Raw genomic sequence first — 15,983 nt, forward strand, 5'->3', positions numbered from 1 at the left:
CAATGTATTTTTGGGTATATTTTATTACTTTTGTAGATTGTTGAGTTGGTTTATTTTGTTTGTGTTGAACTATTGTTTTTGCGTGTTGCTGTATTGCATTGAGGTTGTGTTGTTTTTATTTGTGCTGCATTTAGTTGAGGGTTGTTTAGTTGTGTAGTGTCTTGTCAGATTTTTGTTGTGTTTTTTAATGTTTTATGTTATTGTGTTGTTTATTATGTTCTGTTATGTTGTGTTAGATAGTTCTTTATTGACGCTAAGAAATGCAACTGGGTTTGCAGTTGAAAGCACGACACTTATTAACGTTCAAGTACAAAGCACTTTCAAAGGGTGTAACATAACACCGCTTCGGCTATTCAACTATTAAAGACACAAATTAGTCGAAACAACACATGGGACAAGCCTTAAAAAAGCTCTGGCTTGATCACTTTAAATGATCTAGCCCTTTTCTAAACTGAAATTAGCCCGATTGTCACCTGCACACTAAGCTGGGGCTATGTAGGACACCCTAATGCTGCTTGGATAATTGGGAACATGAGCTGAGCGCTAAGGAATATATATCCCACTTTTAAAAAGTCTAAAAACTATTTATTTTTTGCATCTGGGTCACATGATTTCACTCTTGTAAAACCTAATTTTACTTTAATTGACACACATGTGAAGCGTCAGTTCATAAAGAGGTGTTACTTGCTTGTATTATTTTAAAATGTTCAGCTAAATGATCTTGACACGTCTGAAGAAGAAACAAAGGCTAACATTGCCTGAGTTACATATTTAAGAGTAAATGCAAGGAATGGTTTCTCGAGACCACGTGACTAATCCAACAGCGCACAATAGCCAATACCCTCTGTATTAACCACCTAACCTTAGGTTCTAGAGTACCGTGCTTATCGCTGTGAAGGGCTTCCATGTGTCGCAGGGTTAAAAAGCGCTATATAAATGCAATTCCAATACAATAAAGTGTGATCTTGGCTATGTGCAATATTTCTATGTACTTTTATGATCTATTTCTAATCAGACCGACTAAAGAAATTGATGATGATGATGAATTCAATAAAGTGATGGACTTTCTATCCTGTGCCACTTGAACCATCAACTTTTATCGCCTGTATATCTAACTCACTGTGTTTCCGTTTGTCACATTCTCTCTGTTTCACATTCTATTTCTCTCTCTATCTATTTCACTCGCACTCTCTCTTTTTCATTCGCTCAACATCTCACTTACACCCTCCCTCTCTACTTTGATATAACTGTTTTTCAAAACGTTCCCTAAAATTTGGTTTCAGTATGGTGATTAAACTAGCGACATTTAATTGTGCCATAAAAAAACACTCCATGTGTCAGTCTGCATTACGAAAGTCTACTTTTTAAAAATTATCCCGTAAGATTCTGAAACACCTGAACGCATTATCCCAATCACAATATAGTGATACGTACCATCACCCAAACGTCCAAGATAAAGTTTACATCACTGTTTGACAACACCAGAAGAAAGATGCATTGACAATGTGAATAGGTCTGGCTTGGGCAAGCTCGTGCAATGGATATTGTATTCCCAGCAAAAGCAGCAGAAATAAACAGGGGAAAGGAAAACATGTCTCCTCCTAAGTGTGGCTGCCACATACTTGCATTCTATTATTATGTGTTAAACATTCAAGAATTAATCACCACCTCGGCAATGATGAATTTACAGATTGCACATTAAACAAAGTTACAATGTCACTTAAAGAGTTTATAACAACAACTTTATAAATAGATAGCAAATAAATCACGATCAAACAGGGTGCCTCGATGTCAGGCGAAATAAATTGCTGGTATTTAAAGGTAGTGTAAAAATCTAAATGCCCTTTTTGAACACACTTTGTCACTGAGAAAAAATCAACTAATTTTAGGCGGGTGGGAACACTATGCACGGGCTTGATGCATTTACTCAATATAAAGTGAGTCAATGGAAAAAGTGGACTGGCCCCTTGCCCCAAGCTGGGAGCTGTGCTGGATGAAGCACAATGTGAATGACTATTTAACAGACAAATGGAAGAAGCTCACTCATCAAAAACCAGCACAACTTAATTTGCCTTATAACCCTCTTCATCGCTACAGGTTCACATAGATCAGATTTGAGGAGCTCTTGGAGCCTCATGGGTTACATTAACCACTTCCCACCCAGGCCAAACGTTAATCCCCACTCTAACAATTATGTGCAACTAACAGGATAGCCTGTTATCCAACAACCTCAAAAGAAAATCAGGACTACAACCAGGTTTCAAAGCGCTATACAAAACCTTCAAAACATTAAATATAATGCACTATAGAGTTAAAACGGATTTGAATGCTTGGAATCATGTCCGAAGCAGCCAGCCACAACAACTTCATTTTAGTTACACCAGAGACAAAATATGTTGAACAATGGAACTGTGCAATAGATCTAGTTCATGGAAGTCTCACAATTCCCTCACCATATGATATTACATCTGATCTCTATGTTAAATAGTTGTTCTTTGGTAGCTGAAGTGACTATTACCAACTTGTCTCAGCTATGTGTAGAGACCAAAGGACTGATTTTTGCCTTTGAACAAAAAGAAATAACACATTCAATTATTTGGCTAAGTCATTACACCATCATTGAAACCTGGCGCTGTGATGCTGAGTGCACTAGCCCAGGCCAATTACACAAAAAGGATGTTTGTTTCCTAAGGTACCATGATCAGGCAACGCCTATGTAAACTCACCATTGTTCAATGCTCATGCAATGTGAAAGTTGCTCATTCTTCACCCGCATTAGTGCAAACCCACGAATAATGCTTTTAACTAATTTTGTATTGGGCCAAAACAAATGATGGCACATAGTCAACTCAGCCGTCTCTGATCAGAATTCCAAAGCCCTTGGCCGGATATTCTTCATTGACTTCTGCACCATGAACTTCCTGTTGTAACTAGGCCTCCTCCTAAGAGGCTCCCAAAGCATTGCCTCATGGGCTCCAACACGCTTACCCTGATTATGATGGACGCCTGGGATAAGATCTGGGTTCCAGGCATCAATGAAAGTGTGGAACAAACACTTTATGCCTGTATTCTCTATAAAGCTACTAGCTTATGGGCTCCTTTGGCAATGACCATCAACATCACCCATCCACTATAGATGTCAATAGACGGCTTCACCAATTCACAGAAAAATGTTTGCTAATCGTTCTAGAAAGAGATGTCCGACATAGGCTGCTGTTGAATATACTAGTTCCTTTAGTTGAGTGTGCACTCCAAAAAATAGACTTACTTTGATAAAATGTGGAAGTTTCCCTGTTCAGACAAAACATCATATTTTAGCACCTCAAAGTGAAACCCCTTTTTGCCTCAAGCTAACAATAAAAGTAGAATTCTTGGTTGATTAGATCAAAAAGATTCTGGGGATGAAAAATGAGAACACCATCACATCCTTTCAATGAACACTAAGGTCCATCAGCATCTACCACACAACTCTCAGCCGAACGACCAGTGCGGCACCAGAAACCATGAGGTTCAAATATTTTGATCACCCCAAGATATATTATGTTCAGCACTCCACCAGAAACATTCTTGTGCCAGCATAACATGCATCAGCGCCAGACAGGCCGCAAGGCAGGGCCTGCATGAAACCTTGATGAACTATTATTGTCCATTAAGGGATGGAATTAAGTAATACTTTCATTGTCTGGCACCACAATGAACCAGCAAACAGTGTTCAAAGTGCTGCAACCAGTAATAGCTGCAATGGCACAGTGGTTGAGATTATTCAGGGGAACCACTCCATGAGACCTTTTCAACTTCTGTTATGGCGTCCTAAATGCCTGTGCCTTGCTTGAGGGAAAATTCAGGTGAGCCTTAGCAATACGAGTAACGTGTTGCACATGCTTCCATCTTCATCAGGCCGTCTCGCATCCAGTGTGTTACTAAGTTCGCAACGCTGCTGCCTGTTCTCGTCTTCGGTCCGAGGGAAGTGGTAGCAGACCAGCATGACATGTGCCACAGACCATTTAGCTTATCTTAGCTTATCAAACTATTGGACCTGTGCATAGTTAAGACACTTCTACACACTAATATTGTTGTTTTACTGCATGCAAAACAAATAATATATTTATGAAAAAAAATAACAACGGTGTGCATGCAGCAGACAACATACCTGGCTCAGCATCTACCAATTGCCCTGGAACCTTAAACCAGTTTTTTTACTCTGCAATTTGTTGTCATCTGACTTTGCCAAAATACGCAAATTTAAAATGAACCACAAAATGTTTTTTTATATTTTATTTGTGCATTTAACCCCTTCGCTGCTTCTGTCGGCCAAAGGACGTACAAGCACTACCTCCGTAGTGCTGCGCACGTCCGTTGTCCGACGCAGCCCCGCCCACTCAATAGAATGCCCCGCACTGCTGTGGAATGTCCTCCGCGGTTAAGGCGTTAACAAGAAAACACTGATATTTGATGTGTATTACTGGGAATGTTGTTGTTCGTTTTAAAAGTCAAGTCTGTGTAGTAATATCTCTGAAATTGCGTATTAACACAGCCCAATGTTGTTGAGTGTTATTATGTAGCCCCGCTGTTATCGCAGCCATTTTGTAGTCCTACGTCTCCATCTGTAGCCAGTTACATATTTTTGTTTTTCAAAATTGGGCTACCCTAAGCACTATACTGTTTCCTTAATAAAGAAAAAGAAAACAGCCTATGCAGTAGTTGTCTGGTCCACGGCTGCATTTTCCACAATACAAAAATCCCCTAATGTAACTATCAGACATGAAGCGCCATAACATTAAATCATTCAACAATGAAAAGTTCCCCTCCATCCTTTTCAACTACCTCGCCTGGCCTGCAACCATTTACATCCTCTTCTACAGCTCTCTGCACTTGCTAAAATAAATTCTCTTGGAAGTCTGTAGCCAAGGCATCAATATATTGTATGTGTACAGTGTGTTCTTACCCTATAAATGGGGATCTAGCCATCTCAGCAGGATTGCAGAACTATCTTCACTGTGTGTGAATTTACTTTCAGTGTGCCTGCTACCTATGCACAGTCAGGGTGCATTAATACTGTACAATGTTTGAAACCATGGGGCTGATTCACACAGGTAAACTTGCACTTAAGTGTAATTTGACAATTTTTTGCTATTCTCTAAGGGCCTCATTAATGAAAAGTGACGCATCGCTGCGAGAAAACAGCGATGCGTCACTTTTCATTGCACCCTCCTTGCAACACCAATGATGCGCCATATTTACACTATGACGCATCATGTCGCAAGGAGTTACAGATACGTCATTATTTCTGACGTATCTGTAGGCACAAAAATTAAGCATTGCTGGAGTGTGTAAGAAAAGTGACGCAACTCCAGCAATGGGTCATTACACATGGGCAAGTCCCCTGTTAAATGTGTCTGTGTCAGTCTTACACCTACCATGAGGCAGGAGTAAGATATTGACTTATTTGAGTCCTAGAAGTGGCGCAGAGAAATCTCATAGATTTCACTGATTCACTTCTACGACCCTTTCTTGCGTTGGAACACCCCAGTGCATACATTATACCTGGCGCAGGTATAATGCGGCGCAGGAGTATACAAATAGACACATCTCCCTAGATGCATCACTTTGTAAATATGACTCAACATGGTGAATTTTTTACACTCCTGGTGCATCACAAAAAGTGATACACCGGCGTCGTAAAAGTGTCGCAAGGCCTCATAAATAAGGCCCTAACTATTTTACGAGGAGTATATTTATGCTTGTGGTGTCCGGACACTCGTGGCAGAGACTCCATACATAAAAAGGTAGGAAGGAAGGGCAGACCTATCTTTTTAAGGGCAGAGTCTCTGCCAGAAGTGCAGAGGCTCTGTAGTCATAGAGATACTACTCGAAAGACTCTTTTGTGAATAGCAAAAAAATCGTAGAATTACACTAAATTGTAAGTTTAGCTTGGTGAATCAGGCCCCCCATAAATGCATCTTTGGTTTCGGTACCCAGTGAAGGATTGATGTTACTTTTTAAAATGAAATGGAGGCTTCTCATGTTCAGTGTAAAGATGTTTTATAATTGTACGCAAAGATGTTGGGATAAATGTAAATAGAATTGAGTTGCTGCGGCACCGAGTAAAGGATTTGTGGATTGGTTGACATAGCATGCTTTTTGTTCAGTATTTCATGTATTGAGAATTGATCATGCGTACTTTAAATTGGTTAATAGTCAAATCGTTATGTTCATTAGACCTGCACGGCTTCTTTTAATTGAAAGTCCATCTTAGCTTTGCTGAACTTTCTAGAATAATAGATCTTTTTGTTTTTAGTGTAACCATGCAAAGCACGTCGCGATTTAGAGGACAGCACTACTGCTTACACCCCAAGCTCCACAGCACCCAAAAATTAATCAAATGGTACACCTTGTGGAAGGAGAAGCGGAGGTATGTATGAGTAGTGGATTCTCATAAGTATAATCCTCCTCATTTTTCAGTGCTTTGATGACTCTTGTCTAACAACAAACTGCAAAATTCAAAACACATTCTCTTAAGGCAGCAATGAAGCAAAAATAGATCAGGGGGACATAAAAGCGTGATTTCATCTCCAGGTAATTTCCCTGAAATCAGAACTCATTTATTTGTGAAAGAGCTTCCTCAAAGCTGAGATTAACTTCACCCCAGCTGATTATATCATACAAACTCAACCACCAATAAAGTGTTAGACTGTACGTTGTCCATGGGCATTGCCTACACAGGCTATTACTTCAGAAAGTCAGATTTACCATTTAACATCAATCTAAGTGAATATGGGTGCCATGCCTGGCTTAATAAAGATAATGGCAACTTCATTTGTGTGTACCGTACTATTCTCCCTTGAAATCAGTTATGGTTTCCTTTCTCGTAGGAGATTTTTCTAATTGAGAAAATATCTCTGAGATGTACCTGATCACTACTAAAAAACGAACTACTCTTTATTCCATCACCAATTCAATGCCAAAAAACGGCAGCAATGTACACATCTGTGCCATGTCGTGGTATAGCACCTATACATATCATACAGCCAGGGGCGAATTTCGTTGCGCTCACTGCATCGCATTTTGTGATGCAGTGAGCGCAACAAAATTAGTTTTATTTATTTAAATGTTTACTTACCTCTAAAACTCCGTAATCCATACATTACTACCCCCCACCCTGCCCCTCCCCCTGCCCACGTCACCGCCCTACAGAAACACCTACTGCCGACCGCTACTGCTTGGTATCTTCTGGATAAACCAATGACTATGTCCCTTTTCCAGGGTCAAATCTTCTTTCCCAAACCTTTTCCGTGGAATGTTACATCGTCTCCCAAAAATATTTACAGAACTAAATCATTCATCAGACGTTGACAAAATGGCGCTCCATTGCTTGAATTTCAGTTTTTAATAGGAAGTTTTCAATTCCAGCAAATCTTCACATAATGATTTCAGGGGGAACAAACCGCATTCAGCGTTTGACATTAAGATAAAAACTAAATGGGAGCATACAAAAATAACATCTATTATTCTATTTGCAAAAGAAGAACGTAAAAAAAATAGGACCCAGAGCGTCTTAACTATGTAAACAATATATCATTTGAAAATATTTCCATTCAAATGTACATAGTAAACGAAAAATGCGCGGACTTTTGATCACAGTGTTTATATAACTTTTCAGTCCCATTTTTGCTTTTCTTCGTCACTGAAATTGTATCTCTGTAAGTAAATCAATCACAGACACTTTGCTGTGTCAACTTTAATTAGATTTTCATGGTGTAGTCTGAGCTTTCAGCTCGAGGGCAGCTGATGTGAAACATTAGTATAGCCTTTTATCACGAACATTTAGCTCTAAATATGTATTTCAAGTGAGAAATATCACAACTAGTTGTTTGACTACAGCTATTTGATGAAGGAAACACAAAATTAGCAACAATGCGAGATTCGAGGCATGGTCATTTCAATCAATCATTTTGAAAACGTTGAAGTTCGTTCGATGCACGTTGAAACAACCATTTGTAAAGTCAATACGTCTGCATTGTCCATCGACCTTTTGGATTTGTTAATGCTTTGCTGTTTGTGCCATGATTTTTGCAAAACTTTACTGTTGTAAAATTTGTCTGGAACTCATCATTCTAAGACAAAATAGAGGCCAAAAACAAAAACAAAAATTGCTCCCAAAAGCACACAATGCCATGGTGGTCCGTGGCACTTAAGGGAAACACTGTGTGTGTATATGTAATCCTTGGGAAAGGGCAGAAAGCCATCTCTCACAGTGAATGTAGCCAAAAGCTGAAGTTGGCTGACCTACTGACCCACATTGTATGCTGTAGTTGGTACTAGAAAAATGTGAATGACACGACAACAAACCAGTGGATGAAAAGGGATGGCTCAAAGCCCCTTCCTCTAATCAAGAATATTATACATATAACTTTAGTACAATTAAAGGTCTTGTCTAATGCAGACCTAAATAGTAACAGAGTCCATTGACCCAAGTGATCCTTCTGCACATGAAACACAATAAACAAATAGCATTGGAAATACTGTAGAAAACACATTATGGCATTATAACCACAGTGAAGCTGAGACATACTATTGCACTGAGTAGTGGAATAACAGGCATACCATAAAGCTAAATGTGGGATGGCCCCCCAGTAAATACACACATATGTCAATACAGACTTCAGCCCAATGTAGAAGATGGCTGTTAGAAATAGAATATTAGCAAGACGTACCCGGAGTCATGACAATATGTAGGAATCAAAAGAGTTTTGATGGCATCTTCTCTGGATGCCACCTACAACTCCCAGCTAAAGACAGGAAGGCAAATAACGTGGCCAAAAGCCAACCCAAAAGAATTGAGGATGACTGTGAGCACTGGACCGCAAAATGGCATAGGTTTAGAGAAAGCCTGTGGTTGACGCACTACTACACATTGAATGTAGTGTGCACTCAATTATTTTTTTTATCAAATACTGCATAAACAGAGACAGAGCTGTGCATTATATATATATATATATATATATAAGCATGACAGAAGGAAGATGTACACGCAATGGAGCTACACCAGAAAACTAAAGACAGAAAAGAGCAAAGACGATTGACATCTCTGAACCAACAAATAACACACCAGGCTTCGTTCTCTTTTTCCTCATTTGTAAAAGATCGAAACAAATGCAGTAGTCTCAAATCTTTGAAACCAAAATGAAACACTCTGGTCTGTGGCAAGAAAAAGAGGAAACTGATCTAGAAAACTGGGGCAACCCAAATGAAAGGGGGTATTCATTTTTAAGGATGGTTTCCCCCATCCACAAGGGGTGGTGTGCTTCAGTATTGGGAACCTCCTCATACCGTGAAACCTAGTCATGGTACAGGCTATAACCCCTCCACTCAGGAGGGAAGCTGAACAGATGTTCTCAAGAGATAGGGTGGATGCCCAACTATGAGCTATAGGGTGGTGAGGTGAGCAGAGTGTACAAGTAATGATGTGATAGTTAAAACTAGCTACAGGTTACCCATTTCGCTTTATTTGGGAGTCCTTGGGTCAGAATTCAAAACAAGGGATGTTGCAGTAGTGGATTAAACCTGTTGGAGTGTGTGTCTTAGTGGGCATGTCTTTTTGGCTGGCTGTCTTGAGATCGCCAGCCACACATGCACACTTTAATCATCTCTAACCCAGCTGTCTAAAGACAGCAGGGTTAGAGTCAGTGCAGGACTCCAGGGTGCTGTGGCGCACCGAGTGCGGCCACTCCTTCCAATCATAGTGCTGCTCTCACAGCATGAAAGCAGTGCCCTGATTGGTCAAGGGAGTTCCAGGCTCCAGCTTCCAATTCCTGCGGCGGTCCTGAGCAGAGGACTTTGTGTTTGCCTGGTAAATATATATTTTTTTCTTTTGCACACGCCCCCACCTCACCTTTTCCTGTAGATGCCAGCTGCTACTGCTAAAATCTGGGGATACGTATTTATGGGAAGTGTCTGTAATGTGGTAATAACCTGTTGAAATATGGACACAATCACTAATATCTGAGGTAGACCCCTCTTCCAGTCCCCTTTCTTGTGATGAGTCGGTATGTATATTACCTCACCCAGCAACATTGGAATTTCAGAGAGCTATATTACCATATCTTTCCAACTTATAATGAATGCCTCTCTGTGCACACTGATTTCTTCTGTAACGCAGCTGTGTACAGAAACGCGACTTTCTTATTCTCACAAATCAAAAAATGTATTCCTCTATGGCCCCTGTTTCAGGGGCTTATTAGGTAGCAAGGTCATGGTCACAGATAGAGTTACCACTAGCTCTTGTAGCCTGCTTTAATGAGAGAATGTGACACATAGCAGCGCTTAGGTAGGAAGGTAAGTGTAACAAAAACAAATTAGAAATGTGAGCGACATGGTGCAGGTAGGATAAGATAGATGATGAGAGGGAGAGGGGATTAGTTGAAAGATAGCAGATTTTAGATGGTTCACTGTCATCCAGCAGCACAAGTGAAATGATTACGTTTAAAGACTACAGAATTTCATTCTTAAACAACATAAGACACCTTTAACTGATAAAAATGTAATCAAATAATCAATGTGTAAACAATTGTGGCAAGGAGTGGAACTATACAATAGTAAATGCACAAATAGTAGAGCTGAGTTCCAGAAAGCCACTCCCCATTTCAACCTCTACATTTTCAACAAATACACTTTTATGAGTATTTGCCAAAGAAGAGTGTGTTTCTAGACTAACTTTCTCTCTGTGTATCTGAAGTGGAATCATGGGACATCTTATAGGAATATGGCTGTGTGTTCTGCAATGTTCAAATCGTTAAGTTGATCATTCCCTAAAACTGAAAGGCAGTGGATGCTTTCACCTCCTAGGAAGGAGGCAGATAAATAATTCATGTGGCACCTGCAAATAGGATTTCCGTATGGAAAATATAAAAATTGTGCTTGTGTCAAATTCATAAACAAAAACATCTAAGTTATGATGGTATAAATACTACTCTGCTTTGCCTGTCTGACATGCATACAATAATTGTGTAACGCATGCCATTGTCGATTGTAGGGAGCGGCGAGTGTTCTTACGTGCCTCTACAAGAAAAAGTGGTACTACCACACACAGTATAGTGGACTTCAGAATTAATAAAAGTTTAGCATGTTACTTGATTGTTTAAAGGGACACAACAAAAATCTAAGTGGGGATGGCATAAATTGAATGAACATTTGGCAACATATCTCATATCTACAATGGCAAGAAACATGTGGAGGTAATGTGCATTATAAGAGCATTTCATAACATAGGATAGCACAAAAAACATACATACGAAAATGTGGCAGAGTAAACCATAATATACCAAAGTAACATAATTTGGCAAAATATAGCAGAACAAATCATAACAGCATACCAAAACATAACCTAATATAGGAATAACACATCAACACATAACATATAGCATAGGTTAGCAATATACAAGGGCCTCACTATTTCCTAAAACCAAAAGATGTGTGAATAAAGTGGTTTCGTGTATTGGACAACATTTTTTCACTGAGAAATGAATACAATAATAAAAAGCCGTGAAATTACATTTTCTGTAACCACTCTCATGCATATTTTGGGTAGCAATAATATTTTGCATGAACATAGTAAAAAAATCTGAAAAATTCAGCTTTCATTTTGAGCCCCCAGTGTATAATTTCTGGGTGTTTAATTGAGACCCCCAAGGTAAGGTTTGTGAATTTACTAAAAGACATTATTTATTCACGTGAGCATTTGTGACATACACTTTTGGTAACTAACAATATTTTCTGCGAATACAGACTGACTAAAATGTGATCAGGTCTGATAGCATACTCTAAGAAGATGTTCTAGGAAACTCAAGTTGTTACAAAGTCTATTTGAGTATAGGTTTATTTTACCTAAATTGTGCTAAGCCATAGACAGTAAGTGTGGTAATAATAACTGGGTTTCAATTTATGTTTCCATTTATACATGACCGACCTATGCATTATACTGAGCTGATATATGTCTTGGCAAAGAGTGCCATGTTTAAGCAATGTTTGAAAATGGGAAGGAAGGAAAGATACATTCGCAGTAACAGGTTATTCGACACCTCTGCACCTCTCATAATAAATAATATATCATATCATTTCAACTGTGTCTCCTGTTTCTTTACAGGGTTTATGCAGAGTAACACCGAATGTCGCGACAAAAGGTTCAGTGACGTGCAGTCTTGCTGAATGGAGCCGGCAGTCCAGTAATACTTGCTTCGAAATAGATCTGTCAGACTGTTGATGTTAATGTATGCACTTTTTTACTGATGGTCAGTTACACATTTATACCAATGTTACAAAGGCTTTTAGAGTCCATAACTGCATCATGAACGCCGGTTCTCTTTTTTTTAATTGTGTGCTTTGTTATTGGACCTTGGAAGACGTGGGTGATTTCTTTGTAAGATGTCTGCGTGTGCTTTGCTGCATGGCGACAGCCATTAGACATTTACCTTTTTATCTTTCTGTTCAACATTAAGCAGAGTGAAGCAAAGGAAACTCCACTTGTCATCGCCAGCTTTCAAACTTTTGCCCACATTGCATCTGTTTTCATTGTTTGTGCAGGGTGAGACATAAGTAGCATGCAATTTGTTAATGTTTTATATACTGAGTAGCTAAGTTTGGTGTTGATCTGATCCTGCTTTTACTACCATTTCCCTCACAAAGGCCATGTGTTCAAAACATTGTAAATGAGACTTTAGCGTGTTCCAGGGGTTGTCCTTTGCACAGTAGCAAGAAATTAACATTTTCTCCAGTTTACTTACTGCCACAGCTTGTTTTCACGCTGACTCAACTTGCAGTTATATCCACATAATTGCTATTTCTAAAGGCCCAGGCGCGGTTTTCATTGGACCAACAGTGAAGCCCTTGGTAAGAGGGAATTTCGTGCCACACCCAGTGCTCGAAGTGATCCCATTCTCCCACTAGGATTCTACTACCCTACCAGCCAACATGTGTGTTATCAACAGCATGCTGAAAGCGGATGGAACAGAAAAGGCACGCCAAACATAAGGAACGCAGTCAGAAAATGGAAGCTAAATGTGGCATAAAATTGTACAGCAACACAAAATGTAGCTGAGCGTCTAGTGGCCATAGTGTAATTGTGGGAAAGAGACTAGTAATCAGGCGGACTCCCAAATAAGGCCGACTACTTCATGCAGTGGTTGCAACGGCTGTACACGCCTCTTGTTAGTGGAATCATATAACAACTGGTCCCTTGAAGATGGAGGAACAAAGACATTCACACAATACTCGCATTATGTATTGATGAGATAAGCCCAATGACAATCCCAAGTTCTGGGCTCACTTAAAAAGCAGCATGAATTATGCAATTTCTTTGCCACAAAGCAATAATTGTACGTGCTTGAAGAGTGTAACTATCGCTGAATATTGCTTCTGTCTTGGCAAGCATATGTTAGTGAGCAAATAACCTAGACGATATTTAGTTGGGAGTTCAGAACAAACAGACACAGGTTATGTTTTTTTTTAAACTTCAATATATAAAGTACAATTGTATTTGTGGTTCCATTTTGACACACAATTCTAGGTCAGGTTAAGGGATGAAGGTTAAGGGCTCCACAGTTTACCCTCTGTAGGTTTGTTCACTTTACTCAAAAGATCTGAATATGTTCTTCCTTGGGCTCAGTGGCACTGTATGTTCTGTTAGCTCAGGTAGAATAGAAGTGTGAATAAATCCTGCCCAGTACTGGTCAATTATATGGTTCCCCAATCGTTATTTTGATTCTTCTTTACTGCCACTGTCGTCAGGTGTGGTAGAGTTTGATAGTTTAATTTTACAAAACGAAAGGCACCTAAATACCTAACCACATTGCAAACAGTAGCCTATTCTTATGCAGTGTATTGTCACACAAAACACTGTTATTAAAAAGTACAAACCTAGGAGTCTGGGCTCCCTTTCTAAACAGGTTTGCCACTAGTTTCATTGTTAACATTTGCCATTTTATTGGTTTACCATACATGTTTAGCCAATTTCAGAATCCTGGTCAAAGGCAAGCACAATAAACACCAAGGGGCAAGCTGATGAGAGTGGTCTTATCCTGGATAGATTCTGAAAGTATAAAGATAGGTATTAGATATCAATTTTAAATGTAGAGAAGGATTGTACTCGATCACCGAGTTACACACTCTAAGACTACACACAAACATAATAGATTATTAAAATAAAAGTCCACTGAGGCCTTTTTTGACGCTTCTAAGGCCCACATACCCACACGTGTTTATTGTAGGACATTAATTTTGGTCTGGTTGCTTTTCCCGAAGTAACATGTGTAGTAGCAAATACATGATTCTTTTTTGCTCTGTGACACCCTATGGCACCTTCTATAGCAGCCCTGACATACTTTTTAGGATGTCACATTCTTCGTCATTTTAATTGTCAGAAAATGAATTCCACGGCTACATTCCGTACAATGTTCAGCCCACATACTTCACTGATTGGAAAACAATCTTCATAATCTTAAAGTTGAGTCCTGCTTCTTTACCCTGTTGGACATTTTTTGCCTTCTGTTGACTTTTATTACTACACTGTAGGCACTCTCTGAAGAAGATAAGAGCATTTTGAAGAAGCCATTAGCAACCCTAATCATCTGTGTTTGGGTTCACAAGTTACTTAAAATGAGAGAATCAAGGACGAGGCACATCTTTACTTACAAAAACACACAAGGATTGATTTTTTGACAAATTGCCTGCGTTTAAAATTTTGGTTCAATGTAGATGACATTTCAGAGATTAAGAAGCAAACTACAATTCTTGTCAACATTTAATTTGCCTCTTCTGCATATAGCAGTGTTCAAATTAGGCATCCACCCCTCTTCCAGGTGACAAGTACTGCACTGTGCTAATATCATCACAAAATATCTGCCATTGAGCAAAGTCAAAGTGGATCATGGCCTTCTGATATGTGCTCAGTAAAGATTCCACACATTCTTGCTTGCTGTCATATATTCAAGAGTGTCACAGTGTCCACACCTTGGCATAGGTTGACATTATGCAAGGAGATATATGCCTTGTCTTCTCCACACAAGAAGTTGCTACCATAATCCTGAATCACATTTTGCAAAGAAATGCTTACAAAAAATATTTTTTCACCATGAAATATTATAAATGATCTATTTCTTTAAAATAAAAAAAGATTGAGGAAACACAAGTACAGATTCTTAGATCGTGAGCTGAAATATTGTAGGGTTTCATTTTTATATCAAAACTGTAAAATGATAAAGACACTAAAAAGATATAACATAGTACTCAATAAATTCCAGGTAGAACTGAAAATAGCAATAATTTTGAATCCTTAATTTATATGCATTCGCTTTATGGTAATCATTTAATTTCTCTTTTATGAACTGAGAAATAGTAATTTTTTATTGTACATAGAGTGTCATAAAATATTCGCGTAGATGACTGTATATATGTATATAGAACCATATTATTGAAAAGTATGTTATGATATTAAATTATCGATATAATAAAATGTTTTCAATATTTACAATTCAGCATGTCTTTTTTTACGTGGCTTACTTTCATATAAATTGTTTAGGCAATAAACAATAGGAATTTTATTTATGAATGCTTCCAAATATCGCAATGCCATCAAATGGGTTCATTTAGTCTTGGCAGAAGTGTATGATGCAATAAAATAAAATATGTGCCATATGAAATGTTTCACATAACTGACGGCCTTCCATTTACTTTCTTTGTAATACGCAAACCCCCAAAATAGTCCAGACAGATTTTCTGATATAATCCAAATTCTATCCAAGCACATTTTGTATGACTCATTTTAGTGCACTTCGACATTTCACTAGACACTATGTGCAATATTGAAAAGAGAAAATAAATTGGATTAATGAGAGATTACCGAATAAGGGACTTGGTGCTGGGGAAGATGGAGTGAAATTGTTATTTTGTTCATTTTTGCAGCATTAAAATAGTCCAAGTGTTTCAGTGAA

The 15,983-nt window shown here is 38.7% G+C and overlaps 1 protein-coding gene across 1 annotated transcript in view; it reads left to right on the forward strand.

Moving 5' to 3' along the window:
* CXCL14 (C-X-C motif chemokine ligand 14) overlaps window positions 1-15,523 on the forward strand; it is a 31,376-nt gene extending 15,853 nt beyond the window's left edge. The window contains exons 3-4 of the mRNA XM_078653234.1: window positions 6,299-6,412; window positions 12,143-15,523. Of these exons, the coding sequence (XP_078509360.1) occupies window positions 6,299-6,412; window positions 12,143-12,158 (130 nt within the window). The 3' untranslated portion in view covers window positions 12,159-15,523. The remainder of the gene's footprint in view (window positions 1-6,298; window positions 6,413-12,142) is intronic.
* The last annotated feature ends 460 nt before the right edge of the window (window positions 15,524-15,983 follow it).

This window comes from Lissotriton helveticus, chromosome 7, assembly GCF_964261635.1.
Source record: "Lissotriton helveticus chromosome 7, aLisHel1.1, whole genome shotgun sequence".
NCBI classification, from domain to species: Eukaryota; Metazoa; Chordata; class Amphibia; order Caudata; family Salamandridae; genus Lissotriton; species Lissotriton helveticus.